This window comes from Pezoporus wallicus, unplaced genomic scaffold (genome assembly GCF_028554395.1).
Source record: "Pezoporus wallicus isolate ANWC-B61680 ecotype Strahan unplaced genomic scaffold, APGP_CSIRO_Pwel_v1 contig_12728, whole genome shotgun sequence".
Lineage (NCBI taxonomy): Eukaryota > Metazoa > Chordata > Aves > Psittaciformes > Psittacidae > Pezoporus > Pezoporus wallicus.
This window is the reverse complement of record NW_026641132.1, coordinates 499,163-524,142: the sequence shown is the minus strand read 5'-3', so window position 1 is coordinate 524,142 and position 24,980 is coordinate 499,163. Positions and strand designations below refer to the sequence as shown.

The following is a 24,980-nucleotide window of genomic DNA, read 5'->3' as shown; positions in this document are numbered from 1 at the left end:
AGTCACTTACTTATTTGGATTCAGTTCTTCAGCAAAAGTCCTGTGGTAAAACGTACAATTAACACCAAGTTTGGATGGCTGGTTGTTGAAAGCTGATGCTGAAGATGGAAGAAAATGCTGTCAATTTGAGAAGGAAATTGGAAGGATTCATCTTATATGTGTGGAATATCTGTTTAACAATTCTCTCGTGCTATTCTTTGTTAGAGATGACTCGGAAAGGCAAGGCATCTCTGCAGTCTGGAGACAAAGAAAGTGGATCAGCTGTCTCTAGTGGGTCTGAACTGGAGCAAAGATCTACAACTGACAGTGTGGAGCATGCACCTCAAGTAAGTGTTGCATTTCACTCTGTTCCTTTGTGAGTACTGGCTTTCTGACACAAATGAAACTGGTGGGCACATTGCACTGGAGGTATAGTGCAGAGTAGCTCAGAGCAGAACAGAACATTTTGAAAGTTCCAATGGGAATTTCCATTCAAAACCAATACCCTGTACTGTAACCTCTGACATTGGCTGACAAGGTGTTGCAAAGGTAATTTACTTAGCAAAAGTCAGACTTTTGATGAGAAAATGCAGCAGAGAATTACTCAGGTGTCACATTTGCTATTCCCAGAGCTGCTTGTAAAAGAAAAGTTCCAGTTAAAATAACTGCTAGATAAAGACATCATGAGAGGAGCATGTAAGGAACTGTGAACGGAAACTTTTTTACCTCTTTTACATAATTAGCTGGTCAGGGTGGTATTTGTAACTAGATTTGGTTTATGACTGATATGCAGGTGGAAGGGGAATAGGTACTCGTACATTCTCAGAAAGGTATGGAGGGGTAAGCATTTAAGTGCTTTTTGGTTTCCTATGTTTCAAGGACTAAAGTTTGAAACAGTTCTCTTGGTCTGGAAGTCAACATTGTTTCTAAAGCTGATGAGTTTTACTGTTACCTGAGTGATTTTTTTAGAATTTCATTTATGTTAGTAGTTTTCTTCGACAGTGATGTGAAGGGAGTTAAAACTAACGATTCTGTTCTTTTGCTTACAGCAGGCAAACAATTTCTTACTGTTAAAAAATGTGGCAGAAAACAGGAATAGTCAGAATTCCTTTTTATTTTTCTGTTTCAGCTACAAAAGGATGGCAAAGTGCGTTTTTTTGTGGCTCTTGATGAAATTCCTGAAGAATTTGTGTCAGATTCTACTGTGTATTTTCTGAGGGACACAAATGGTATGTGCCTGACTCAAATTCCGATACACAGCAGCAGTGTGTTTTATTCTGGTAGTTCATAAACTCAATGACAATAGTTATTCCAGCATCTGGATTAGCCCTGTTTCTGGTCTCAGTCAGACCTCAGTATCTAGCTCCAGCCCCATAGGAAACAGCTTCTACACTAAAGCAAACAGGCATTTCCACACCTATCTCCAGGAACACTCACAGTACGTTAACTTTAATGTAGTGCCAGTGACTGGTTCCAGCATGAACATTTAAGGGGGCTCACCAAGCAGCCATATGAGTGGTTTGAGGCTATGGTAAGGACACTATGCTTTCTGTATCAAAATAGATTTATGCTAATTGTTTGTATACTGTTTAGAAAGTGTTACTGAACCCAGTGACCTGGCTGAAGCTAATGAAGTTCTCCCTGAAGTGATACAGTTTGGTGTACTGACCAATGATTCTCTTTTGATGCTAAAGAATGTCGTCCCACAGGTAAGTGTGTTACAGCTTTTATATATGGAGTGTTTCTGAGTGATTTGCCTATTTAGTATTCTGCAGACCAGATGAACTATGCATAAGAAATACTAACATTTAACGAGTGACTCATATGCCAAATAGAGTTTTTGTTAATCCTTATTTGATATTTTGTTCCCAAATTTTTGTAAAAATGTGGAGACGGGCATTATTTCATTGCCTGGCCCTATATGAGAAACATTTAAGAGTGTTTTTTAATATGAACCATCTCATCTGTGGTACCTGCTTGAATTATAGATGTTTTCAGCAGCTCTCTCCTATGGTCAGCAGCAGACTGGGGAAACTTCATTTCATCCAGATAGTGAAAACACAGATTCTGAGAAAAGGAATTTACATGAGACTGAGTTTGCAGAAAAGAAAGACCAGGCTATGGAACACTATAAAACTCAGATGAGGAACAAGATTCAAATGGATGAGCAGCAGACTGCACAACAGATTGCAGGTGAGTGTTCTGCCTGTGCCAGCACTCTGGTCTTTAGAGTACAAGACAGTAGAAAGAAGTTCACTTAGGAATGGCTTTACAGAGAATAACAAATACCTGCAGTTTCTGGGGAAGTTCCAGACCTGATTAAAATTTCTTTTTGCTGATAAAAGCAATATTTTTACTGCCCTCAAGAATAGCATGCAGTAGGGAGAAATGGATGAAATCAGTAATGGTTTTCCAGACAGTCTGGAGTAGAATAGGAGAGAGGGTAAATATGCTTCATTGCTTACCAGTGTTGCAGGAACTCAGGCCATAGCAGGGTATAAAAATTTGGAGAGAATGAGACTTCCACGTGTTATCATCCCCTCTCTGACAGAGGCTACTGTCATGCCATTATGGAGAGTGTAGTGGCCAGCAATAGGAAGATTGATAATCTTCAGCAAAACCCTAATCCTTGCTCTTAAGAGTTAGAAAATGCCTTAAGGTTTGAAAGATGAGAGCTTTTCATCTATTTCTAGGAATATATTTTAATTTGCTCTGTGTTAACTGTCAAGCAATTGGCTGTAATTTACTATATTGTGAAGTAGGCAGAGCAGGGGGTGTGTTATCTATCCTCAAGTAACCAACAAAATGGAAGGCATAAACCGTTTCAGTGCTGTTGCTTCATCAATGCTGACAGACCAAGACAGTTAAATCTATGTGCCTTTTCTTCCAGTAAGAGCTATTAAACTGGAGATGCCAACTCTAAATCTGACTAGGGAAGTGACTGTCCTTGCTGCAGTTCCTGAAGTGGTTAGATCTCTAGAAAGTTGTGCAGTGACCTGGAAGAAATTAATATCTGCAGCTCTGGAGGAACAACTGGAAAAGGTTCCGCAGGTAATGCTGCCTATAGCACTGTAATGTTGCCTATAACATCAAGCTTCCTTTATTTCCAGAGACATTACTTTATTTCCCCACCATAATCTCTTTGAATGGTTGGTGCTCATTTCTCATCCATCTTTATGTTTGATTGTTAGGAAGCCATTTACTAATTGATGTAAAATGGAATAAAAGGAGTGAGGAACTGTGTGACTCTGGGAAATAGAATATAAATAGAATATGAAGTAACTCAGGGCAGATCCTTCCCATACAGGATAACTGTGTGTAAAAAGCACTTTTATCTGCACTCTTCTAAAGAACCATGAAATATTAAAAGCTGCAGTGATTATTAGTTTTTGAAATAGACAACTATATTTTTGCTTGGAAAAAGATCATATCCCTCTTGTCACACATAAGGTTGTGATTCTACAAACACTTACGACTAATGCCATTACAAATACTCAGGGATTTTATGTCTACAAAGTTACTTGTGCGTAAGCTTTTTGCAAGCATGGACTCTCCAGCTCCAACTCACATTTATACCTCCCATGAGCAATTCCCTCCTGTATGTGTAAAACTTTTGATTTCAAGGATCTTCAGTCTGTGTTTTTTGCAGGGTTGAATCATATCAGTTTTTTCTCATCATACAGCATTTTGAAAGGAAGGAACAAAAGTCTGGTTAGAGGATTTCACTCTGACATAATGGTAATTTGGAATTTGTATTTTATTTCACATTACTTTTAGGGCAGTGGTCCACTTGCAGAAGTTGACTTCTGGCGTGAAAGAAATGATACTCTAAGAGCTCTTGCTGAACAGACAAAGCTTCCAGAAATGCAGAAAGCGTTGCAAGTATTACAGGAAGCTGAGTCTGAGCATATTGGAGATTTACAGATAGTCTTAAGTGATCTCAGAAAATATCATGCAGAAGCTCTAGATAACGTTAAGTTTCTTGCAACTCTTAAACACCATTTGAAGGTATGTACCCTGAAGAAAACTTTGTGGAATTTAACTGTAGTTACCTGAGTTTGGTTTCTCTGGTGATATGATCACCTCTTGTCTATTTTTTACTGTTTATCAGCAATAAAGATACACTCTAGATTTTTATATTTAATAGAAAAAAAAAGCTTGCTTATCGTGTTTTGAGTTACAGTTGATCTAATATTTGAAGCCCAGAGCTGTGAGCAGCTTGGTTTGTAAATCACAGCCTTGGGAGTATTTGATAGCATAGCTGAACTGGGTAGAACAAAGATTTCTCTGCTCCCTTTTTGACTAGCACCTGTCGTGGATTACAGCTGATGTCTCCATTTGTAAGTTTAATTGAAGATCATCCAAACATCTAAATGAAGAGTTGAGCCAAAACTAGTTTTGAGACATCTTTTACAGAGAAGAGAGTATTAATGAGACAGGGTCTAAAAAGCATTTGGAACAATAAATGCAAATTTGCACATCCTTGACCATGTGTGTTACTTAGGCACCAGGGTGTTTCCTTGACTAGGTTGTTCATTTAATAATGTCTCTGACTTCAGGTATCTGTAGAATAAATATTGAATATGGATTTGTATATTTTCATGACATCTTATTCACAGTATTGATAATGCATTTAACAGAACTTAATATATGGCGCTGGGTTTAATGTTGTCTTGGACACAATTCCTTCCCTGATGAGTGGCCTGAGAGTGGTGTGGGTTATCTCACGGTATTACAACAAGGATGAGCGGATGGTTACCCTCATGGAACGAATTGCATGGGAAATTGCAGAAAGAGTGTACAGAGCTGTGGATTTACACACACTCTTTAAGTAAGTACTGGATTCCTGTTTAACTAGGAGGTATTTATTAAAAGCTTTGCCTGTTCTACACAAAGTGCAGTGGATAACACTTTCATCAAATAGGTCTCAGTGTTTTTCACTATCTGAAGTTGTATTAGAAGGTCAAAAGTGGAATTATTTTGTAATTTTCCTACATTACTGAATCAGCCCTGAAGGAATAGGTGCTTGTCCTCCTTTGTTTCGAAAAGAGAGAAGTCAATAAACCCAATAGAATTATAGTATTAAAAAAGTGGCATAAATTTCATCAAAATCAGTCCTAAAATAATACCTCCTTTCAAAATCAGTCACACTGAAAATTAAGACCTCACAGTTACAAGTTTTTCCTGGATCTTTTATAATTAGAAGCTGCTAAGCCAGGGTATATTCATCCAGTTGAGATACCATTTTCTATCTATAGTCTTTCTATCTATAGTATCTTAACTGCTCTGATTTGATTAATAGAGAAGATATAGCTGCTGCAAAAAAGAAAATAGCAGATGCCAAAAGCACTCTTCAACAATGGAGGAAATGTTATTTTGCTGTTCGTGCCCAAATTGAAGCGTCGGGAAGAGAACCACACTGGGAATTTGACCAGAAACGTTTATTTGGAAAAACAGATTATATGGCTTCAGTCTGTCAAGATCTGATTGATATTTTGCAGGTAGTAATATAGACAATAAATAAAGAGATTGTGTGATCACTGTCTTATTCTGTAGAGGAGATTTTGTACTGTAGTTGTTGAAATGTTAACAGCCTTTATTTTTGTGATTAAGACCCGAGCAGTGCCTTAGATTCCAGCAAAGCTGCACTTAATGATTGAGACAACTCTTCTCAAGATGCTGGTTGAGGAAAGATACTACTGTGTATGTTGCTGTTACCAACATAGAGACTTGTAACAAGTGTTTCACAGATTTGCAGTTTTGATGGGTTGCTAGCTTAATGGTATAATTTTAGATAAAATAAGCATTTAAATATATTGCAATGTAAAATTTGATCTATATGAAGCAGTACATCAGTTGCAGGATAACATATGAATGGAGAGCTGCCATGTTTAGGGTCATTTAAGTCTTTACAAAATGTAAATCCCAGCAGGAATTGATCATTCTCTGAGCTGGTTTGGTTTATTTTAAGGAAATAATATCAGAAAGATGTGTTAAATGGCAAAAAACCCACCGCCATTAAAGAGAACGTTTCTGGTATGCTCTTCTGAATCAACAGGTCACTGAAGAGTTTTACAATATGTTTGGTCCTGAACTGAAAGCTGCCACAGGGAATCCAAACCATGTTGATGATCTGCTGACGAGGGTAAATGAGCTAACTAGGCCTATTGAAGAGCTGTCTTTTGACCCTTTTAGCATCAAAAGTGCACGTGGCTGGAAATCAGTTATGGAAGATTTTAGAGAAGAAGTTACAGTAAGTATCATGTACTGTGGTTCCCCCCATTACATCCTATCTACACGTTCTTTCTAGACTAGCAACATTTTCATTTAAAGAGAATGTAAGTTTGCAAAAGAAAAGACTCTAAATACATAGATGAAAATGTGAGGAATTTGACCAGTTTTTTAAGTCAGTGTCCCATTTCCAAAGTAGTTTTGTTTATAGTTTCATTTCATCTAGAAAATGGTGAAGGAAACGTCTGTTCATTGGCAGAGTCGCTGCAGCATGAGCAGGGGCTCCATATGACCTCCCTGTATTCGTGTCCTGACGTGTTCTCAGTCATGTCCTACAAAGAAGTAAAACTTTCTTTTCTGGATTCATTCAGTTGTTCACCCCTCAGCTAAGAATACCTACAGTGTATAAATTATTGCATTGTTTTTTGTGATTTATATACCTGCCCAGCAAACACACTGATTAACATTCATTTCCTGTAGCTTACTGGAAAGCCATCAGTTTATTAGTAATTTATAAGACAAAACATAGTAATGATATGCTTGACCACTATACAGACAAGTATTTTTATTTTGCCTTCCTTTCTTGGTTTTGCAAGAAGAACCTCTAATAGGATTTCTTGGCCTTCTTGTTTAGGTTATTGAAGAAGAGACTAAATGCTTTATTGATGAATCTTTTAAGACCCTTCGATCAGCAGAAGCTGCATTTGACGTACTGTTAAACTTGAAACACATCCGCTCTCGTGAAGCCATCAGTAAGCAGATGATGATGAAGTTCAATGATATTTTGGACCAATACTGTAAAGAGGTATTGAATTTGAAGATTTCTTATGTAGCACATGCAACCCTTTACCTAGTGAAAATGAGAAATCTGTGTATATCTCTAAGTACCTGTACAGTGTCATTTACTATCAGAAAGACCGAAAGGTTTTACAAAAGAAACATAGTTGCTTTCACTTTTGGGAGCCTGTTGGAGGAGCAGTGTGGTTAATTTGCTGAAATGGATGTGCATATCTGTGTGTGGGAACCAAAAGGTATTCACATTACTCCGCAACAAGGCTTGGGGCTGTTCCCTTACTTGTGCGCAGCAGTTCCACAGTAGTCCTTCCTGAGGAAACAGATCTGTCACACCCTGCAGTTTTCTTGTGGTGGACAAGTCCATAGTATGACCAAAAGGTGTCAGGGGTAACCATGAAGGCAGAAATAATTTCTGTCATGTTGAAGCCTGTATGTTGGAAAGCTTTTCATGTCATACCGTTTTTCTTGGTACTTCAAAGAGCATGGAGTTAATAAAATATAATCTTACAGAAAACACTGCCACAGTAGCAGTTCCACAAGGTACAGAAAGGAAGACATTCTCAGTAATACAATTAATACAAACAAGAAATGCATGAAAAGAAAGGAAAAGGAATTGTTTTATCCTGCTGCTGAAATTAGCAGCTTGTGCAGGTTGCATACTGACCATGGACAAGAAAGTGGAAAAATGATTCTTTGCAGTGTTTTATTCTCTTCTAGGTTGAAAGCATTAACCAAATCTTTATTGAGAACCTCAAGGACCCACCTTTGTACAAGAATCATCCTCCAGTGGCTGGAGCAATATACTGGTCCCGGTCCCTTTTCTATCGGATCAAACACACTATTATTCGATTTCAAGAAGTAGAGGAGTTGCTTGCTAGTGAACGTGGGAAGGAAGTATGTTGGTTCTTTTGAGATTTAATGAAGGAAGAAATCCTTTCTTCATACATTTCTTCTAAAGATGTGAAAGTGCTCTTAGTGGAGTGGAGTTTCAAGAATATCTTTGCACACAGCAAGACATATTGGACATGAAAAGATGATTGGGACCTTCCCACTGTTTCCCAGAGAGACAGTGACAGAATTCAAGAGCCTAAATTCTCCATTGCCAGCATTAATTACAAACATTACTTGACCTTTTATTTAATAAAAATTAGAAACCATCCTGAGACACCATATTAAGACAGGTTACTTGAACATTTCTCATGGTCTTTAAAATGAGTCTTTCCTTTCTAGGTGAAACAAATATATCTTCAAGTGGCCAAGAAGATGAAAGAGTATGAAGATCAAAAATACAGTCAGTGGAGAGATGAGACATTACATGTACTCCCACCCTTACTGAAAAATTCTCTGCTGACTGTCAGCATTGATGGAGCTGCAACCAATATTAATCCAGAGACTTCTGAGCAGGTGAGATATAGGAAGATAGTAAAATAGACTTCTCTGCAGGGGAGAGCTGAAACCTGTCTGATGGCCAGTGAGATTGTTCTAAGAATAATGTTTTAAATACAGTTTTAGAAAAGAAAGCCTCAAAAGTTCGGAGCTCAGAATTACGCTGAATGACCTGACAAATGGATGATGTTGTTTCTCTATGTGCTCTTTTGTGCTGTTATTACTGTTAATTTTGGGGTTTGGTGTAAGATCTTTGGGACATTGCAACAAAACATGGGACTGAAGTTAGAGGTAGGTAGGTAGGTAGTGGTAGTTTCCCAGCAGAGATCATGCGGAATCCTGTTCTAACTAAACTTCTCTCTGACTATGAACTTCCACTGGGATTTCTGTTGTAGCTGGTTGCAGCAGTATGTACACAGGTGATTTGGTTTGTTTCTTGTGGTGAGCTTTCACTTAAGAGGTAGTTGTGTACTATTTCTGGAACTAGAATTCTAAGGCTGCTATTGAAACTTAAAGGCATTTCCACAAGCTCTGAATGTCAGCCATGCTGACTTTTACATACCTCCTTATCAGATGTCTCCAAGAGCTAATCTTCTCCTTGCATTGTAACAGTTTGGTGTTCCTCTCCTTTCTGCTGCTTTTTCTTGTATTGCAGAGCTCTCTAAAAGAGGAGCCTGTCACAAAGAAAAGCATCCACTTCTTAGTGAATTTTTCTCCCTTAATCCATGAGATTATCATTGAAACAAAGTACATGGAACAGCTAGGCCTTCCAGTCCCAGAAACAGCAAGATATGTGGCATTACAGGAAGACAAGTATCTTAGGTAAGGCTGTTACAGAGAATTTGCTCACATACAGACTTATGGCAGTGTTCCAAAGTGATTTTACTCCCAATCAGAATGGGCTCTGAGACTTCAAGTTTGGAACTGTGAGAGCTCTTAGTGACTTTTTAAAGGGTAAAAGTACTAATGAGCATGTTACAGTAATAAGCTTTTCTCTGGCACTGTCTGCATCCTTTACCCCGTAGGACTATGTTATACAAATTAACTTCTCATCAAAATCAGAGGAAAACCAAGGAAAGTAATTTGTTTTGCTATGAATTGTTAATGTAATTCGATTTCAGCTCACACTTAAATTTACTGCTGCTTTCTTCTTGTATATCCTTGGATAAGTCACTTTTGTCCACATTCTTACAGGCAGTTAGCACACAGGTGTGTTGATAAGAGCCGTAACTGGATTTTAAAGTTCATCTATTGAATTCACTTCTGTGCTTCAAAGTGAAGCTGTCTTAAAAGCTTCTTCTGAGTTGGGGCAGGAGAGGTTTGTCTGGCTGCTATAGGAGCCATATGAAATTTTCCCTTTGTTTTTAATAGAAAATTAATTGCATTTATAGCCAATACATGTTCAGTGTTTATTTCTGCAGATTTTACTTTATGTGGAAGTCTCGAATGATGGAAGTGATCTGAATTCAGAGCTGTATTTCCAGAAAATCATGATTTTTGTTTTCTTGTTGTTGCTACACTCCTTAGGTATACAGACAGATTGCAGAATGTGCTGGATCAGTATCACAAATTAATGGAAACACTGAACAAAGCAGAAATCAAGCTTCTTGATGACCATATTAAAATACTCTGGGAAGTATTCAAATCAGGGCACAGCAGACTCAATTGGAACTCCTTAGGTAATGGAGATACTGTTTTTAAATGGCTGTAGATACTGATTTTCAGTTTAAAAATATCTTCAGTTCTGCAGTCTACTTTTGATGCTGTGTGACAGCAGTGTATCCCTAAATAGTGCATCCTATTGCCACGGTTGGAGTCAGAATAATAGGTTAGACAAACTCTCATCCAGGAGAGTATTTCTTATGTTTTTATGGTATTTAAAAAACTGTGGAAAGGGACAGAGACCCTTAGGTAATAGCTGTAAGGGATCTAGATGAAGGATTAGATGAGAGATCATCTAATCTATCTTTCTGCAGAGCATCAGTTCATTCTTAGAGATAAAACCACATCAGGTTGTGGCAATTTTGATGCATTGGTGAAATATTTGTTAAAAGAAAGGTTGTGATTTATTTCAAGGGATTGGTGACTTTATTTTCCGATGTACACAAGCCGTCAGGACGTTTGAATCACTTGTCCATCAGATTCATAATATTTCTGAAGACATAAGCAACAGACTTCTGTTCATAGAATCAACCAGTCTCTTTAAGTTCCCACTTTCAAGAAATGGTGATAAGCTTCCTGGTAAGGCTTTCTATTTTCATTTCCAAGCTCTGAGATGTTTTATTTTGCTCTGTCTGCTAATTTCTGTTTTTAGTTGCTACAATGAACCCTTTTAAGTGTTACCAAAACTAGTTACAGCAGCATTTCATAGTGTGACAGGGAAAGCACAAGCAAAGCTTCAGTACCCTAAAGCTGATGGTGTCAACGAGAGAAATGTAAAGATGAGTATAAAATATGATAATTTGATTTGTGTCTACCTTGCTTTTGGTCACTTCCCCCCTAGTTTTCCTTTGGTTTCATTATCCTTCTTGTAAGCAGTAGTGTAGTCTTAGAGCTGCAATGTGCATGGAGCGCCAGCTCCCTCTGGGCTGTCTGAACCAAACTGGGTTCTTCAGATGGAAATTGCAGAGAGGTGATTGCCCCCCAGGTGTCTCTGTCACTTGAGTGAACAGGTGATGGCTCAGATTTCTTTCAATTGTATTTAAGTCTTACAAAGGTTACTTTCACATCTAATAGTTGTTATTAAATAATTGAGTCCATTTTAAATCAGAGGGCTGAAAGATTAATAAATTAAGCATTAATAAGTGAAGATATTTTTTATCAGTATACAAGATCACTTCCCTGTTCACAAATCAAGCCCAGGTCATTATTCCAGCATGCAAGCCTCTTAGGTCTTTTGCAGTTAATAATGCTATTTTTTGTATTATTTGCAGAAGCAAGAGAATTTTTTGAGTATGTTATGTGTGAAAGAGCAAAAGATGTGGCACACATGGTTAGAAAGTATTCTGCAATCCCACAATTGCTAATAAAAGTGGAAGGACGAGTCACCAACACGAACAGTGGCAAATCTCCAAAATTAACTTCCTATTATGCATACTGGGAAAACAGGATTTATCAGGCATTGACACAGTTAATTGTGAAGTAAGTCAGTTGTTTGCTTTAATGGATTTTCAGTCTTTCATCTTCAGGTTTTTCTGGATGTGTTGATCAGTATGTATACTGATACTCTGTTTGAACACCTCTGTGGTTTGCAGTTGGAGATAGATTTGTGTTTGTATTGTTTCCCCTGTGAAGAATGTAGAACTGATAACAAGGTACAGGAGAAACCCAAAGCTTTCAGCCATTTCTTCTTGTGATCCATGTCTTTATAATCTGGTCCTTGCTCAGCTGACTTCACTGTGCTTTGTTAGCTGGGCTCTTGCAATAGAGTTGACCATAGTCTCTGGGTCCTTTTGCACTAGGGTATCCTCATTCATTCTTTCCAGTAGCTTAATTTAGCTAGTCAAGCTTTTACGTTAAATCAGTATTAGTGGGACAGTTTTGCTATGATACACATCAGTATCAGAAATCAGTGGTGACTGACTTCAGACAGTTCTGCTTACATATCTAAGCACATACCTGGTAATTGCAGTCTCTGTTGAGCATTTCCACTGAGGGCAGCACCTGGTTATTACAGACTTCGTCATGATCTTTCTTTTCTTTTCCCAGGAATTTGCAGTCTTTCAATGCAGCTGTTCTTGCAAATGTGCCACTATTCCAAACAGAAGCTATTTTATCTGTTCCTGAGATAACCTTACAACCTAATGCCAGTGAGATTGACAAAATAACCATCAAGTGTATCCGAGACTGTGTTGAGGTCACTAAGGTGATTTTTGATAAAGATTTACTTGTTGCCAGAATTTGCTTGTGATTATAACGAATGATAAATCTTGCTTTATGTTTGGGCAAGCATAAATGTCAAGGGAAGATTCATATTGCTTTATCTTGAGATCAAAACATCCAGTACATTGTTCTAATTTACAGACTGTCCTAATTTTTCAAATTGATGACAAAGGAAAAAAAAAATGCTGTAAGTGCAATTTTTACTCAGGCAAGATTATTTGTTACTTTGCAGCAGTTTTGCCACTGTAAGGGCATGATTTGGTTCTATAAATCAGCATACATCAGAAGGAAATACTTTTCAGATTGCACTGCAATCCGAATCTAGTGTTTCTTTCTGATGTATGTATAAGATGGTGGAATAAGGAATGTGAATAGCCTTCACTGCATCACAGCTCTTCCTGAAAGCAGCAGAAAACCAAATCAGAAGTGTTGGGAGAAGGGCATCCAGGATGCATCTGGGACAGCAGGTTTACAACAGATGAAATATCTGGCTTGCTGGCAAAGATGTAGCAATATTTCCCTGCATAAGTATGTTCACATTGAACTGCTTTCCAGAAAAGAAGCCAAATATTGTGGCAGTGTTCCTGCCTTGTGCTGATGGAGAAATGATTCCACATGTCATCTGAAACTAGTAAATTTAGATTAAGTGTCTCTCCTATGCTCAGATTTGCTGTCCTGCTCCACTGCTGCATCCAGCCTTTCTCATCTAATACCTGTTTCTCAGTGTCATGCTATCCTGTTGCTCTGCAGAGATTTTAAAAGCAGACTGAGTAATGAATGGAAAGGTTTTGTTAGGATTAAATTAACTCTTCAGTTTATGGGAAATGTAATCTCTTTTTTTGATGCCAGAAAAACAATTGATTTGGGAAATCATTTACACCACTTCCTACATAGTCTCCTAAATAATGGTGAATTTCTTCACTGAAAAGGTTGTCAAGCATTGGGACAGCCTGCCCAGGGAAGTGGTTGAGTGATGTGGGACACGATTTAATGGTGTGGACTTGGCAGTGTTAGGTTTACTGTTGGGTTCGATGATTTTAAAGGTCTTTTCCAATCTAAAGGATTCTGTGATTCTAGGGGTGATTGACTAAAATGACTCTTTACAAAGTAACTTTTTTTCAACCCTGTCTTGAAAACTCCAGCACTTTGTACGATGGATGCATGGTACATGTATTGAATGCCCTCCTCAGCACATTGAGGAAGATGAAGTTATCACTTTCAGCTTTTATACGGACGTCTCCCAGAACCCTCTGATAATTGAACAGGCTGTTCTCATCATTCAGAATGTCCGCAAACTCCTGTCTTCTCTCAACGAGTATTTGAACCAATGGAAGAGGTACCACCTGCTGTGGAAGGTGGACAAAGACATAGCCATGGAGAAGTTAACTGCAGAAAAACCTGCTTGTGTCACCTTTGATGACCAGTTTCAGTACTATTTGAAGATAGCTCAAGAAGTGACTCAACAGCCCATGATTAAAGATGAACAATGCATCAGGCTTCAGCTGGCTCCTTTGGCCTGCACAGTGGAGGAGAATGCTAGAGGCTGGGTGATGTCACTTGGAAAGTTGCTTAATGAGTCTGCAAGACAGGAACTCTTCAGTCTTCAGGAGGACATTCAGGTAGGCGTTTTCAGCTTGGTTTTATTATCTTTATCACATGGACTGAAAATGAATCTGCAAGTTATTTACTTGTATTTGACTCATCATTATGATTCTGCCTAATTGCTTTGTCAGTGTTGCTTCTGGAAACTATTTTTACTTTTTGCAGAGATTAACAGAGAATCTTCAGAGACCTCCTGATTCCCTGGAAGATTTCAAAATTGTCCTTGGTGCGATTGCCAACATCAAAAGCATGTCCTTCGAAGTGGAAGTGAAATATTTGGACATCTGGGAGAGATACCGAACTCTTGCAATGTACAATATTCCAGTAAGTGCATGTCTCTTAAACCATTTCAGATGTGAGCTAGGGGCACAGATGCCTCTCTTGTGAATGAATAGTTATTTTCCCCTTAAGACATTTCACAGAATCACAGTATTGTTGAGGTTAGAAGGGATGTCTGGAGAATGTCTGGTCCAGTTCTCCAAACAGTATCTCCACTTTAAAATGGACACATTGCATGTGTTTAAATCTGATTCAGATCACTTCAATGCTGATTTTGTGTTCTGCACATTTATGATGTGAGCACCCATTCCTCTCTTTTTGGTGGCAAATTATTTCTTGTGAGATATGTTACCTGTTTTGTTTTAGGTAGCTAAAGAAGAGCAAGACATGGCCAATGAGATTAAGGAAAAGTGGGATACCCTCTTCTATGAATCATCAGTAGTTGATCACAACCTTGGAGGCATTAAAAAAACATTCACAAAGGTAACTTTTGTAATTAATCTTGAGGAAATTTAGAAACAGAAAGGAAAACCATTGAAACACCTTTCTCTTCAGATTACACAGCAACAAGTTGAGGACTTCAGCAAAGAGACAGAAGATTTCTTCCATAAATTCGTGACTGAGGGGCCTGGTTCTGTTGGGGAAGATCTTGATAAAGGTAAATCCATTAATGTGTGAAAAGTGGTGTCTTAAAGATACTACTAGTCTTCAGACAATTCATAGAATATTATCTAAACCAAGGAAATTGTGCTTTCCTGATTAACATACAAACTGATCAACCAGGAATGTGAGATCTTTAGTGCTATAACTTGTACAGACTGTATGCAAATCCTGTTTTATATGTACCCCATGATCCCTGGGATTGTTTATCTAAAAAAATTCCTCTCCTTTCCCAGGATTGGAAATCATGGCCAGTTTTGAAAAAGAACTGGAAGAACTGGAAGATAGATGTCAGGAACTGGGCAGTATTGAGAAACTTTTTGACTCGCCAGTTACAATGTACCCGCAGTTAATGAAGGCACAGAATGATGTGAAAGGTCTAAAGCAGGTCTATGAAATTTATGCATTACAAAAAGTAAGTATTGCACTCTGAATACACAGGTGCAGACATGAGCAAACATACAGAAAAGGTGGGGAAGAGAAGAAGAGGCTGCATTGTCCTCTATTTCTGATCAACCTTGTCCTAAGCCTTTGCATGAAATTAGCTATGACCTGTAATTGACTGTCACCATGAAATGATTGTAATGATGTTAGTACAGGACTAATAATGTCTCATAGTGGATCAAACACAGACTCTTATCAGATAGAAACAGACCTCCCCCTGCCCCTAATAATTGTTGGGTGCATGAGTCTCCTGATCATTTCAGTGGAACTACATTTCGATACAGGTTGTGTACGGGTGACAGTGGGTATCTCAGGCTTTAACTCATCTTAACTATTTCTAATGAGTTTTATTTTTCCAAAGTTAAAATGCCCTCTAAAGTGTGCTCTTAAGTATGCTTTTCCTCTTCTCTGTATTTCCTTTTGATTGTTTCTTATACAGCTGGTTGTGTTTGGCTATGAATCTGTCTTGGACAGGAACCTGTCTCTTCCTCTATAAATGTTAATACAATTACATCTACATCCTGACTGTGGTCTCTGGGTCTTACTGTAGGGGAAAGATTATTTCTTTTTGGTCAGAACTAAAAGGAAATGCAATTTTTTAACTCCGAATGACCTTGTTCCCAGGCAGCTAAAGACAAATGGTCTCAGACACTCTGGGTAGACCTCAATGTCCGGATTCTTCAGGAAGGAATCGAAGGATTTCTTAAAGCCTTTCGAAAGCTGCCCAGACAAGTACGTGGTATGCCAGTGGCCTTTCGCTTGGAAAGCAGAATGAAGGCATTTCGAGACTCTGTTCCTTTGTTGCTTGATTTGAAAAATGAAGCTTTAAGAGAAAGGTTTGCTTTGATTTATTTAAATCATTTTATATCTATAGGAAGATTTTTTTCTTTGTTAGAACTTTTAATTTCAGTCACTGTGGTCATGCCATGTCCTGTAGCTTGAAACTTCACTTCCTGCATTATGAACTTGTGTCATAGCATGACACAAGATTCTTTGTGTATTCAAGATACTGGTTCTTGTTTAAACAGCAGTGTGCTAAACGTGGTTTCATTATTATACATTAAATTAACAGTTTCTTTCATTTTTACTGTATCACGGTAGTTGGTACAGTTGTTGATGTGTCCGTTTAAAACAGGCATTGGCAAGAACTTATGGATCAAACAGGAATACATTTTGAAATGACAACAGAAACATTCACTTTGGAGAATATGTTCGCTATGGAACTTCACAAATACTCAGGTGTTATCAGTGAAATAGTTGGAACTGCTGTTAAGGAACTTGGCATTGAGAAGGTAATGTGAGAAAGGAGAATAAAACTAAAAAGACATAGATGACAACAGCCTCAAAAATCTTTTGAGATTTTAATATTGACATGGCAGCATGTTCAGCTGTCTTCAGGGAGCTGCTATGATGTAACTGATGGCAACTAAGATCAATAGCTTTGTTAATAAGCTCCCACATGGCACAGACTTGTAGCTATCTTGCCTTTGGCAGCAGTATATTGGATTTCTGTTATCACAATAAGCAAGTTTGGCCTGTAAAAAAGTTTCTGAAGAGGGATCCATTCTGTTGCCATCATCATGTTTTGAAATAGACCCTTCTTTATAAATCAGAAAATCTGGGCAAACATTTTGCTGAATCGTTTAGTTTTTATGCTAAGATTATACTTCTGTAGGTTTTGGAGACTGAAACATGCATCTTTTTATGCTCACATGCAGGGTGTGAAGGAAATAACAGAAACATGGGAAAACATGAAATTCACTGTACAAGAGTACTTCAAAGGCACGGAGAAGCGAGGCTTTATTCTGGGCTCTGTAGAAGAAATTTTAGAGACTCTTGATGACAACAGCGTCAATCTTCAGAGTATTTTGGGCAGTCGATTTGTGGCTCCTTTTTTTTCAACCGTTCACCGCTGGGAAAAAACTCTGTCATTGATTGGTGAAGTGATTGAGGTAGGGAAGAAAATGCTGGACTAAGTAAGGGATGTGTGTTACTTACAATCAGGGTTTTCTACTGCATTTTCTTCTCTGATGGCAACATTTGATTCTTAGATCTGGACGGTGGTTCAGAGAAAATGGATGTACCTGGAGAGCATCTTTATTGGTGGTGATATCAGATCACAGCTTCAAGAGGAAGCCAAAATATTTGACAGTGTAGACAGCCTGTTTAAAAAGGCGAGTAACTGACCTGACTTGTGATCAGCATTACTATTTAGTGCATTTTGCTTCCACTTCCATAGTTTGCTGTAGTGTTCTGTGTCATTCGTAACACTGAGAACAGTATGTTATAATGAATTGAATATGAGTTTGGGGGACTCAGATACATGCTTATGCTTGCATGACTTGGGATACAGGCTGTTGCTTTTACAGTAGCATCTCCATGCTCTCAGCTTTGAAAGCATATTATCGCCATGTTTGCATACAAGAGAGCAGCAATAGGACAACGTATTTAAAACTATTTCACTTCTGTAAGAACCTACACTGCTTGTGCAGCTTGTATGCTTTTTCACTAGTTAAATATGATTTAGCATAATCTATTGCTGTTCAGTATTTTCTAAACTTTCTTTTCTCTCTATGTAGATAATGGATGAAACTGTAAAAGACCCAACAATAAAAACATGCTGTGAAGCCCCAGATCGTCTGTCAGACCTCTATCATATAAATGATGTGCTGGAAAAATGTCAGAAAAGCTTGAATGATTATTTGGATTCCAAGCGAAATGCTTTCCCAAGATTTTTCTTTATATCTGATGAGGAGTTGCTTAGTATCCTTGGCAGCAGTAACCCACTTTGTGTCCAGGAACACATGATAAAGGTAAAAAGTCTGTCTGCTCACAGTGCCTTGTGGTCCTTTAAAAAGTTTAACAAACTATACTGAACATGCTGTTAAGGGTGTGCTAATATTTATTGAATACAGAGAGCATCCTGGCAGCATCTTGATGAGGTTCTGAGTAGCCAAATTAAATGTGATCGTTTGACTCTTCTTGCTCTGATAGTGCACAGTAGCAGTTATAGAAGAGGAAGGTTGGTAGAGGTGCATTCAAGATGCACCCGAATGATCAGTCATTATAGAACCTTCCTGGGGAAAAAATCAATGGGCTAAGCCATCTTGTTTACCTTGCAGCTGATGTATCAGCATACATGTATCAGCATTTGTATTTGATTACTTAGGAGTCATTTCTCTTTAGAGTCCATGGAAATTTTCTTTCATGATTGAACATGGACTAGACACACATCTTTGAAGCTTTGTTTCTAAAATGCCAGTGAATTTCTTTGTTGGTGCATTTCAGATGTATGATAACATAGCCTCTCTGAGGTTTGAGGATGGTGATAATGATAAGAAAATTGCAGCTGCCATGATTTCTGCTGAGGGAGAGGTGATGGAGTTCCAGAAGGTTGTGCCTGCCGAAGGCAGAGTGGAGAACTGGATGACAGCAGTGCTGGAAGAGATGAAACGAACAAACAGGCGCCTGACTAAGGAAGCTATTTTTCGATACTGTGAAGACAGAAGCAGGTGAAACAATCAGTGTCAAGAATAACACAAATACCTCATGTTACTATGAGCCTGTAGCGATAGAGAAGAATCAAGACTTTATTTGTCAATGTTTAAACAATTTAGCCTGTGTTTCTGTGTGTGGAGGGAGATGGGTACATGCAAATAGCTGGCCAGAAAGAACTGTGGTATCTGTCGTATATGATTTCCTAAGTCTTGAGTTATTTTTAGTGTGGTGTGCACAGTATGTTTTTCTCACGATGAATTCCACTTGGCCATCTTTACACATGGAATAGGCAACTTTTCTATTAGAGCATTTCCTAGGCTTTTGAAATACTACAGTAAACCTTGACAGCATTCTGTACATACCTCTAAAGTTTGGCTCATGTGGTAGTCCTTTGAGGGTTTTTTTGATGTCCCAATTAGTTACTTAGAATAAACAGTAGCTCATCTCCCTCTCTCCATGTATTTTCCATAGAGTTGATTGGATGTTGCTCTTCCAAGGCATGATGGTGCTGGCTGCTAATCAGGTGTGGTGGACTTGGGAAGTAGAGGATGTCTTTCGGAAAGTGAAGAAGGGAGAAAAACAGGCAATGAAACTTTATGCTCAGAAAATGCATAAGCAGATTGATGACCTGGTTGCCCGCATTACAATGCCTTTGAGCAAAAATGACAGGAAAAAATACAACACTGTTCTCATTATTGATGTTCATGCCAGAGACATTGTCGATACGTTCGTAAGAGACAGGTAAACACTCCCCAACCTACTGAGAAAATGCTAAAGGCATGAATTATAGTCCCGTCCTTTAACCTCATGTGAGCAAGTGTCTCTTGTGTAGCATCCTGCAGGCTCAGGAGTTTGAGTGGGAAAGCCAGCTGCGTTTTTACTGGGACCGGGAGCCAGATGAGCTCAATGTGCGGCAGTGCACCGGCACGTTTTCCTATGGCTATGAGTATATGGGTTTGAATGGACGTCTTGTGATCACCCCACTTACAGACCGTATTTATCTCACACTCACACAGGTATATTTCTAGAGGAGAGTTTTTACCAAAAAGCACTTTAAAAATGCACTTCTAGGCAATCCCGTAACTGTTTTATTGCCACTTCCGATTATCTCCAACCTGAACGCTAATGTGTTTGAAATCAGTTGTGATATCCTTCTAACCAGATCTGAGTTCTCATTATTTTGGGTTACTCAAAGATGATGTAGAATGCATTCGTAGGTAAAATTTAAGGCTTCTTGTACCTAAGGGTTCATTTGTGATTTTGCAACCAACCTAATACAAATGTGATCTGTCTCCAAAGGCGTTGTCAATGTATCTGGGAGGAGCACCAGCAGGGCCAGCAGGTACAGGGAAAACAGAAACAACCAAGGATCTGGCCAAAGCACTGGGCTTGCTGTGTGTAGTGACAAACTGTGGAGAAGGCATGGATTTCAAAGTAAGAGTTAAAGATCTGTGTTCTCTGATAAGGTGCCAGTTACTGCTTTTTTTCAGTGCCCAGGATAAGGGCATATTCTGAACTTCAGCATAAGTACCTCCCTTACTGATACCATGCTGCTTAATAATGAAATATGGTAAAAATTTTCTATTTTTAATAAATTCCTGAAGGAGCTTCAAGTGCTTTCAAGCAGGGGAGCAATGACTAGATGGTAGATATTTAAACTCATCACAGGCAATCTGCGGTTGGCAAATATTTATTGCGAGATACTGTAACAGATTGCTGCATGTATAAATATCCAGAATCATTACCCAGTCATTAGAGTTTTATCATACTTGTTTATGCTGAATGTTTTCTATATTCATTGCTGAGACTTTTGTCTTGTTGTTCTTGTTTAGGCAGTTGGTAAAATTTTGTCTGGTCTTGCCCAGTGTGGAGCATGGGGCTGCTTTGATGAATTCAATCGTATCGATGCTTCCGTGCTTTCAGTCATTTCTTCTCAGATTCAGACTATTCGAAATGCTTTGATGAATCAGTTGAAAATATTTCAGGTAAACATTAACAGAGAAGAATAACTGTGAAGGCTGATGTTGTTTTTGAGGCCAAGATTCAGGCTTAGACCCCATCATTAGATCAAAGGGCTGCTGCTTCTATGATTCCTTTGTGCTGAACATGTCAAACTCCAGAGTGTGTACTCTCTGTTTCAGAGACGTTAAATCCTTGCTGATTTCCTAATCCTTTGCTAGGTTCTTCCTTTAGGTAGTGGGATAAAAGTAAGATAAACAGGATAATAGGAAGTAAATGGGATAATGGGTAATAAGGGAGAGGAGTAACTTTTAATTTGATGCTTATTGGAATTCAGAACTCTCAAACAGAAAATTGGATTGAGAAGTGTGAAATGTCTTGATGTCTATATGGAAGATACATTCATCCCTCTGTTTCTATCTGGATGACTATCTCAAACTAAATACTTTAACATACTTTTCTAAGTGGGTGCATGAGAATTGCTGGTTTTCTTTTTCAGCAAATGGAACTATTTATTTTATTCCAAATACACATTGTTCTAACATGATCTTATGCTTTTAGTTTGAAGGACAAGAAATTAGCCTTGATAGCCATGTGGGCATTTTCATTACGATGAATCCTGGTTATGCTGGTCGGACCGAGCTCCCCGAGTCTGTAAAAGCTTTGTTCAGGCCTGTGGTTGTTATTGTACCAGATCTCCAGCAAATCTGTGAAATCATGCTCTTTTCTGAGGGGTTCCTTATGGCAAAGGTAGGAAGATTTTATTGCTACCCATACCCATGTACACACCAATGTCTGCATTGTTTGGCTGTCACTTACACACTTGTGATTATCTGACTTTAATCTCAAACAGGTCCTTGCCAAAAAGATGACAGTGCTATACAAGCTAGCAAGGGAACAGCTTTCTAAACAACATCATTATGATTTTGGACTGCGGGCCCTTAAGTCAGTATTGGTGATGGCTGGAGAACTGAAAAGAGGATCAGGAGACCTCAGTGAGGTAGATTTGCTGCTTTAGGTACCCTGGGCAGATCATCTTTTTCATTAGGAAGAGGATGTGTTTACACATCTGCTGCAGTTTGTGTGTTGGAAAGAGGCACATTGGTGGTGTCATCTGATTTCTCTGTTCTTACTGAGTTTTATCATGCTCTCTGCCAGCAAGATACCATCAGAACTCAAAGTAGGGAAATCTATAGAGAAAGAAGTAATTTATTTCCTGTTAAGTCCAGGATGCAAATAGCCAGATGAGTATTTCTGGATGAATAGCAAAAGCTGGTTTTTGAACAGTGAGTGCTCCAGTTAACTATGAAGCTCAAGTAGTACAGTAAACTTACAAATGAAAGGTTTTCACTACTTCATTGCTTTTTATGGCTTTCTGTACATCTATTTGCTATTTGTGTATGTATGGTTGTGACATCCAGGTGCTTAGGGAAATTTTTAACTCAAATTTCTTCTTCAAAACTTGGAGACAGATGAAGGAAACTCCTCTGTAAAATTATGTACAGATGCACATTGCAGGTTGGCAGGAAATTGGGGTCTAAATGATGCTCTCAAGAGGACCACAGAATGTGGGTATGTTCACACCCAATAACATTTAATGTTATTTAAACATCAAATCGGGGAAGCTGTGGTCTGAGTCACTCCAGCCATTTGGCATTTGTTTAATATGGTAGAAAAAGGCAGTGTATGACTCTGTGCTATTGGTCTGCTTAATCCTCATGAAATAACCAGTGTTTCCACTAGTAACTGATGCCAAGAAAACATTCTCAAAGCTGTACTGAAGTAATAAGACAATAGCTGTAAGAGGTGTTTGGTGTTACTACGTATTAGCTAACTGGTTAGCTATTTAGTAAAGATTGATTTTGCTATGTTTTGTCTAGGAAGTTGTACTGATGAGAGCTCTACGAGATATGAATCTTCCTAAATTTGTGTTTGAAGATGTACCTCTCTTCCTTGGCCTAATTTCTGACCTGTTTCCTGGCCTGGATTGCCCTCGAGTCCGCTACCCTAACTTTCATGCTGCCGTAGAACAAGTGCTGGAAGAAGGGGGTTATATTGTTTTGCCAGTCCAGGTACAAGAAATATTAATTGCTTGAGTATTTGTTGTAAGCATTAAGCTGCATATGCACTGCTGGAATGGCTCCAGGAAAGCTTGTCTGGTGTAGACCTGCTGATCTTTTCCATAGAAGAATTATGGACAGCAGTCTATTGAATCCATATTTATTTTTCAGGTGGATAAAGTAGTTCAGATGTATGAGACAATGTTAACTCGTCACACTACAATGGTAGTTGGACCTACTGGAGGTGGCAAGTCAGTTGTCATTAATGCTTTGTGCCAGGCCCAAAACAAGTGAGTATAGAATTTGGTGCATGGAAATCAGGTTGTAAGATGGTATAGACTGCATTATTCAGCCCTGTGTAGTCATGACAGGATCAGTAGCTGACCATAATATTTACTTGGGTTAAGAATACAACGTGGTATTGTGTCATTTTAATATTGCTTTTCTTGCTGTATCTTTAGGCTGGGATTATTGACAAAGCTTTACACACTGAACCCTAAAGCTATGAGTGTGATTGAGCTTTATGGGATCCTTGACCCTACCACCCGAGACTGGAGAGATGGAGTCCTGTCAAACATATTTCGGGAGATCAACAGGCCTACTGACAAGAAAGAGCGCAGGTGGGCAGCTAGAAACCAGCGTGATGGGTTTTAGATACTGAATTTTTAAGCTTTTATTTTATTTTTTAAATATTTGCTACCACTGTTTAAAAAACGAACGCTAAATAAATAGAAAGTATCCAGGGGTCTTTCTGCCCTCTGTTCGTTCCTCAGTGAGATGGCTTATAAAAAACGAACGGGAGGCTTCAAAACAGCTGGACTGACGTCACCATTGGTGGCACATCTGAATTCTGAAACATGTTTCAGATTAGCCAGTGCCTCTTGGCTCCTGTATCCGCAGGTACATCCTGTTTGATGGAGACGTGGATGCTCTCTGGGTTGAAAACATGAATTCTGTCATGGATGACAACAAGTTATTGACCCTGGCAAATGGGGAGCGGATTAGACTTCAGTCACACTGTGCTTTGTTGTTTGAGGTAAGTGATGACTGTACTGCTTAATACATGGGAAGGGTTAGAAATAGATGGGTCTACAAAGCCTGACAAGCTGGTACTGTAGCTGTTCTTTGTTTAAATGTATGATTATTTTGTATGATTATTTTCTAGGTTGGTGACTTGCAGTATGCATCTCCTGCCACAGTATCCCGCTGTGGAATGGTCTTTGTAGATCCGAAAAATCTAAGATACATGCCCTACTGGCAGAAGTGGGTCCAGAAAAGAGAAAATGAGGTGGGAATTTCTGTACTCGTTCAGAAAGAATTAAATACTGAACTGTAGACAGCTGCAAAGGAAAACCTTTGTAAAGGCAGTCTGATTTTCTGACAACAAATGTAATGGCTAGGAATGCAGCAGAGGGCTGAAGACGGTTCCCAGCTTTTCTAACTTCTGATTGTTTCTGAGAACCAAGAAAACAGTTTACCTGGTTGCCAAAGAGCTAACAGTGAGATTGCTTAGGTCCCTGTTTCTTACATTTGGTTTGAAAACTCAAGTCCAAAGGGAATTGAAGACAGCCTAGTTGCCTAGCACCTGATGAATGCAGATTCTCACCTGCTGACAACCCAGTCCATACAACAGTGTCGCATTTCTTCATGTGACCATACCCTGTCTTTGGTAGAAGTGATCCCTTCAAGAACAATCATACTTGATCAGCCAGGTATCGGTGGGAAGCTCTTCTGTCAAAAATCTGCTTTCAGGGTTTCTGTGTGCTGAATTATTGTCCTTTTTGTTCCTCAGCAAGAGAGAAATTGTTTGAATCGTCTCTTTGAAAAGTACGTGCCCTGCCTTATTGATATGATTATAGAGGGAATTGTGGATGGCAGACCAGGAGCAAAGCTGAAAACCATTGTTCCTCAAACAGATTTAAATATGGTAAGGAACAGAGAATAAAGGTTGAAAAAGTTTCTCTAAAAAGAGAAATGGAAAGACGGAGAGAGTAAAAATCTCCCAAAGAAAGTACAGGAGTGGCTCTGCTGAAATGTCATTTGCTAGTGATAAGCAGTAATAACCAAGAGACAAAAGAAGCAGTCAGTTCCTACCAGTGCTTTTCTACTGACATTAATATACATATCAATAGATCCACCTGCAGGGAGAAATGATCAGCAAACACTCAAACAGCTGAAAACATATCAAGAGTTTTCACGCATCTA

The 24,980-nt window shown here is 38.7% G+C and overlaps 1 protein-coding gene across 1 annotated transcript in view; it reads left to right on the top strand.

Annotated features, from left to right (window-relative positions):
• DNAH10 (dynein axonemal heavy chain 10) overlaps positions 1 to 24,980 on the top strand; it is a 54,057-nt gene that overhangs the window by 1,901 nt on the left and 27,176 nt on the right. Inside the window, exons 2-41 of the mRNA XM_057422079.1 lie at positions 205 to 326; positions 1,109 to 1,208; positions 1,573 to 1,688; positions 1,968 to 2,172; positions 2,870 to 3,030; positions 3,757 to 3,987; positions 4,620 to 4,810; positions 5,282 to 5,480; positions 6,038 to 6,232; positions 6,845 to 7,015; positions 7,723 to 7,899; positions 8,236 to 8,409; positions 9,047 to 9,213; positions 9,919 to 10,070; positions 10,468 to 10,632; positions 11,325 to 11,532; positions 12,100 to 12,256; positions 13,416 to 13,892; positions 14,041 to 14,199; positions 14,521 to 14,637; positions 14,710 to 14,812; positions 15,051 to 15,229; positions 15,883 to 16,094; positions 16,394 to 16,550; positions 16,977 to 17,210; positions 17,310 to 17,432; positions 17,838 to 18,071; positions 18,547 to 18,770; positions 19,228 to 19,497; positions 19,589 to 19,772; positions 20,056 to 20,190; positions 20,589 to 20,741; positions 21,277 to 21,465; positions 21,569 to 21,715; positions 22,596 to 22,787; positions 22,947 to 23,065; positions 23,237 to 23,395; positions 23,676 to 23,811; positions 23,941 to 24,063; positions 24,568 to 24,702. Coding sequence (XP_057278062.1) covers positions 205 to 326; positions 1,109 to 1,208; positions 1,573 to 1,688; positions 1,968 to 2,172; positions 2,870 to 3,030; positions 3,757 to 3,987; positions 4,620 to 4,810; positions 5,282 to 5,480; positions 6,038 to 6,232; positions 6,845 to 7,015; positions 7,723 to 7,899; positions 8,236 to 8,409; positions 9,047 to 9,213; positions 9,919 to 10,070; positions 10,468 to 10,632; positions 11,325 to 11,532; positions 12,100 to 12,256; positions 13,416 to 13,892; positions 14,041 to 14,199; positions 14,521 to 14,637; positions 14,710 to 14,812; positions 15,051 to 15,229; positions 15,883 to 16,094; positions 16,394 to 16,550; positions 16,977 to 17,210; positions 17,310 to 17,432; positions 17,838 to 18,071; positions 18,547 to 18,770; positions 19,228 to 19,497; positions 19,589 to 19,772; positions 20,056 to 20,190; positions 20,589 to 20,741; positions 21,277 to 21,465; positions 21,569 to 21,715; positions 22,596 to 22,787; positions 22,947 to 23,065; positions 23,237 to 23,395; positions 23,676 to 23,811; positions 23,941 to 24,063; positions 24,568 to 24,702 — 7,052 coding nt within the window. The remainder of the gene's footprint in view (positions 1 to 204; positions 327 to 1,108; positions 1,209 to 1,572; positions 1,689 to 1,967; positions 2,173 to 2,869; positions 3,031 to 3,756; positions 3,988 to 4,619; positions 4,811 to 5,281; positions 5,481 to 6,037; positions 6,233 to 6,844; positions 7,016 to 7,722; positions 7,900 to 8,235; positions 8,410 to 9,046; positions 9,214 to 9,918; positions 10,071 to 10,467; positions 10,633 to 11,324; positions 11,533 to 12,099; positions 12,257 to 13,415; positions 13,893 to 14,040; positions 14,200 to 14,520; positions 14,638 to 14,709; positions 14,813 to 15,050; positions 15,230 to 15,882; positions 16,095 to 16,393; positions 16,551 to 16,976; positions 17,211 to 17,309; positions 17,433 to 17,837; positions 18,072 to 18,546; positions 18,771 to 19,227; positions 19,498 to 19,588; positions 19,773 to 20,055; positions 20,191 to 20,588; positions 20,742 to 21,276; positions 21,466 to 21,568; positions 21,716 to 22,595; positions 22,788 to 22,946; positions 23,066 to 23,236; positions 23,396 to 23,675; positions 23,812 to 23,940; positions 24,064 to 24,567; positions 24,703 to 24,980) is intronic.